The sequence below is a fragment of the Triticum dicoccoides genome, chromosome 1B (genome assembly GCF_002162155.2).
Source record: "Triticum dicoccoides isolate Atlit2015 ecotype Zavitan chromosome 1B, WEW_v2.0, whole genome shotgun sequence".
Lineage (NCBI taxonomy): Eukaryota > Viridiplantae > Streptophyta > Magnoliopsida > Poales > Poaceae > Triticum > Triticum dicoccoides.
In genome coordinates this window covers 544,486,937-544,490,681 of record NC_041381.1, presented here as the reverse complement: position 1 = coordinate 544,490,681, position 3,745 = coordinate 544,486,937, and the positions used below count along the sequence as shown (strand labels likewise).

Genomic DNA, 3,745 nt, shown 5'->3' with positions numbered 1-3,745 from the left:
AGATCGGACTCCACATGTCAGGGAGTGCTAGCGCCAGCTGGATAGCCAAGTGGTGTGTGCGCGCGGCCTGTCACCATGTCTATCCAGTAACAGGCGAGCGGGAGATTCTAAGATGTATGAAGATGTCTAATTCTCCCCATGCTCTCTAGTTTTCTCTCCTTTTGTCCCTCAATTAGCTAATTATCCTTTCGACTACGTGAGATCCATCCCACGGCCTAACATGGATCCTTGGCACATCTTTAGGATCGACAGCTGGAATCTCTCACATACACAAAAATGAATGGAAGAACAAGTTCAGGTAGCACAAATCGTCAATGCAGCATCGATGGTTTAAGCAAAGATCTGTAAATATGATATCGTACAAGAGTAACATGCCCAAGCACCAATCCTTTTCTAGGAATGTATTTTTAGCTAGTAAAACACCACATACACGATGATCTGTGATGCCCGTTACTTTCGACCGCAACGTTCTGTTGTGAACCAACAGTCTGAAAATTCTCCAAGTTTCCCCTCAAAATGAGAAACAGTAAGTTGATCGCAAAACTCCTTCAAACCAAGACTTCTCCAGATTTTCCCCAAAATGAGACCCCCACCATCAAGATCAGACACCACCACCTGTTAGATTTGAGAAACCTGAAAACAAAATTAGAACATTAGGGACATTTGAACAGACACGTCAAGAGAATGACTGAATGAGTGATATGGAGAAGAAATTCAGAAAACAGACACGCTACGTCGCTACTAGAAATCCATCAATGTCTTTCTCAAACTGATATAAAACAGCGAGTTATCATCCAAACTCGTTTATTTTCCATCCAAGACTTGATTGGAGAGAAAAGTACACCACAAATTTTAATAAAGATCAAGCTTCAGTTTCAGGATTTAATCAGTTGGTCATACTGTTTTAGGAAAAAGGGAAGACAATGGTATCATGATGGCAAGGCTAGATATACTTCAGGTTCTAATGAAGTGGCGACCAGACGAACAAGGGCAGGCATCCTTTATGCCTTTTCGTTCAGGAACACTAATACACCTGGATGGAGGGATGTATAAGTTCATTCTGACACAGTAACCTGGCAAGCTGCTGCCGCAATAGTATATCCCTCACACACAAAAATGAATGGAAGAAGTTCAGGTAACACATAAAAACCATTCTATGGAGCAAGTACGTTTCTAGTTTTGCCAGCAAATATCACTAGTTGCATTGACACACCAACGAGAAATTGGTATTAGGGATAGCCAGATGTTGGACAATTAATTCACAGAAAACCAGTTGAAAATAATTGTAGTAATTGGCAAATATGTGCACGACGTTTGCTTTTAGTCCATAATAAACTGCATGAATGGCGTAAGAGATACTACTTGCAACAAGAATGCAGCATCCTAAATATGTGAATGGATGATACCAAGAACAATGGATCAATAAAGAAGTGTATCAGCTAAAACGAAATGACGAGAGAGTCATCAGCTGGTAAATTGGTACCTTCGACCTTCATCTCTTCTACTGGATGTCTGAGCGAACCAACACGTCTGACAGAGTCTTGTGTTTCCCGGTGTCCTTACCTGAAAAGGGTTAATTTGATCAATGTACAAGAATTTGACAAACAGCAACACTAGCACAACAGAATTACAAGTTTACAACAGTATAGATTTCTGTGAATTGCATACAAGAATTAAACAGCAAAAAAAGCTTTGGTAGTTAGAACAGATTCTCAAGAATTCAGCAGTGTATTAATAACCAATAGAACAACAATAGTTAGAGGATAACACTTGAACGGTGTAGAGGAGTTATTAAAAGGATACAACAGATTTAAATCCATAAGTTGGAGATAAAATCTAGAGCATCACAGTGTAACATGAAAGCAAGCAAAACCTTGCAAAATTTCTATTCAAAGTCTAAATCAATTAAACTACCGTAAATATGTTCAACGGAAAATTCTTTATGAGCAGGACAACAGGAAGAATGACAACAGATGCAAAGATTTATCCGTGCCTACGATCTATATGAGCCTTGCAATACCAATTGCTACCAAACACATGGTGCATATAAATAATTGTTAATAAACATGATGTATCTCTGAATTTCTAGTCATCTGGTCATGAGACAAGCATTATGTCTATTGGACGATTTTGACATAATGATCAACAGATCCAACCACTAGGATAAACAAAATATATTGTGCCGAAGATGACCCACAAAGCACCTCGGGCATTAGGCACCTAAAAATGAAAGTATAACTGAGAAGTATGTAATCTACCTGCAGAAGGGATCCGGCTCGATCCAAGCCACGGAGGAAGAACACATGGCACCGAGAAGTCCCTTCCATACAGATAGCTCCCAATCACCTTCTTCATGTTCATGTCCACGACGATAACGTGTTTCTTGTCAACCGTGAGGTACACCACATTGGCGTTAAGTGGGTCAAGAAGCTCAATTTGTGGCGTCTTCCCCGCCGGTAAGGGCAGCCATGGGTGGCCTCCATCGGCCCAGAGCTTGCTGAGCGCCACCCGGTGCTCCAGTGTCCAGCCGGTGCCATTGTTGTCGAGCACAAAGGAGCTGAGAAGAAACGGTTCCTTTTGAGAGACCTCGACGTATCGCAGCCGCCCTTGGCTTGCATCCACGCGCCGGTACTCACGCCAAGACATCTCGCCATCGGCTTCAGGCAGCGGGCTCCTTGCAGGCAGCACGCTGCCCCTCGGCAGCTCGATGAAGGAGAGCTCCGGCCGATCAATGAACGGGTCGGCGGAGACTGCGCCCCAGGTCACGTCGACCCACCACAGGCGGCCGCCGAATGCCAGCGCCGGCTGGTCTATCTTCATTCGCCGCGCAGACGGGGGTTGGCACGGCGAGACCGCCACGTTCTCCCACCTGCCCTTTTCCGAGAGAAACCGGAGCATGAGGTTCTCCTCCTGCAGCTCGGCGACGGCGAACCTGTCAGGCGGCCCGTGCCCGCGATCGGCCTGGGTGAGGAGGCCCATGCGGAGGTTGAAAAGCGGGGAGACCTCGAACTTGGTGACACGGTCCGGGAGGCGGGTTATCTGGTGCGTGAGAGGGTTGAGGACGAAGCGCGTGACGTTGGGGACGTGGTCGGGGTCGATGCACTTGAGGGCGTCGGTTTGGGGTGGCAGCCGCAGCGGACGGCCGCCCTGCCTGGCGACGATGCGAGCAAACAGGCGCGTCTCCGCGTAGACGACGAGGAGGAGGCCGTCGGCGCTCGCGGCGCAGACGGCGCCGCCATGCCCTTGCACGAAGTCGCCGTCGGGGTCGGGGAGGGGGCCGGTCTTGAGGAGCTGCTCCGGGACGTACACTTCGGAGATGCGCGGTGGCTCGGCGAGGCGCACCTGCGCGCTCGGCGCCCCGACGGTCCACGCCGAGTGGCACATCGCGGCCCACGGGGGGTGCGAGGCCGCGGTGGTGAGGGAGCGGCGGAGGCCGCCGGAGACGGCGGCGGAGAGGCGTAGGAGGTGGCGGGGCGGCATCTCGCGGTCCTGTCGCCGGTCGGTGGCTGCAGGTGGGGATTTCGTTGTGGTGGTGGTGGTGGGGAAAGTGGCTCGGTGCACATGGAGTGGGTGCACGCCGCGTAGATACCAGGGAGCAGGGAGGTGGCAGGACGGAAAGCAGCGTGAAGTTGTTCCACGGGCTACGGCACCGTGATGGCTCACCTGGCCCGCGCGTCAGTTAGATACATTGAGGCCTGGTGCATGGACCGAGTTCTGCGTTATCAACAGCCGTAGCATCGCACAA

At 49.5% G+C, this 3,745-nt stretch overlaps 1 protein-coding gene across 1 annotated transcript; it reads right to left on the bottom strand.

Annotated features, from left to right (window-relative positions):
• Positions 1-308: 308 nt before the first annotated feature.
• On the bottom strand, positions 309-3,517 carry LOC119348464. The gene is made up of 3 exons (XM_037616560.1): positions 2,259-3,517; positions 1,484-1,563; positions 309-633 (listed from the first exon to the last, which is right to left on the bottom strand). Exons 1-2 carry the CDS (start codon positions 3,478-3,480, stop codon positions 1,502-1,504), a joined length of 1,284 nt encoding a protein of 427 aa, XP_037472457.1. The 5' UTR covers positions 3,481-3,517; the 3' UTR covers positions 309-633; positions 1,484-1,501.
• Positions 3,518-3,745: the final 228 nt, after the last annotated feature.

Excerpts from the sequence above, each read along its gene's own strand:
- LOC119348464 (XM_037616560.1), bottom strand. The coding sequence starts at position 3,480 with ATGCCGCCCCGCCACCTCCTACGCCTCTCCGCCGCCGTCTCCGGCGGC. Across the intron at positions 1,564-2,258 it reads GAGCCGGATCCCTTCTGCAG|GTAAGGACACCGGGAAACAC; the intron begins GTAGATTACATA and ends AACCCTTTTCAG.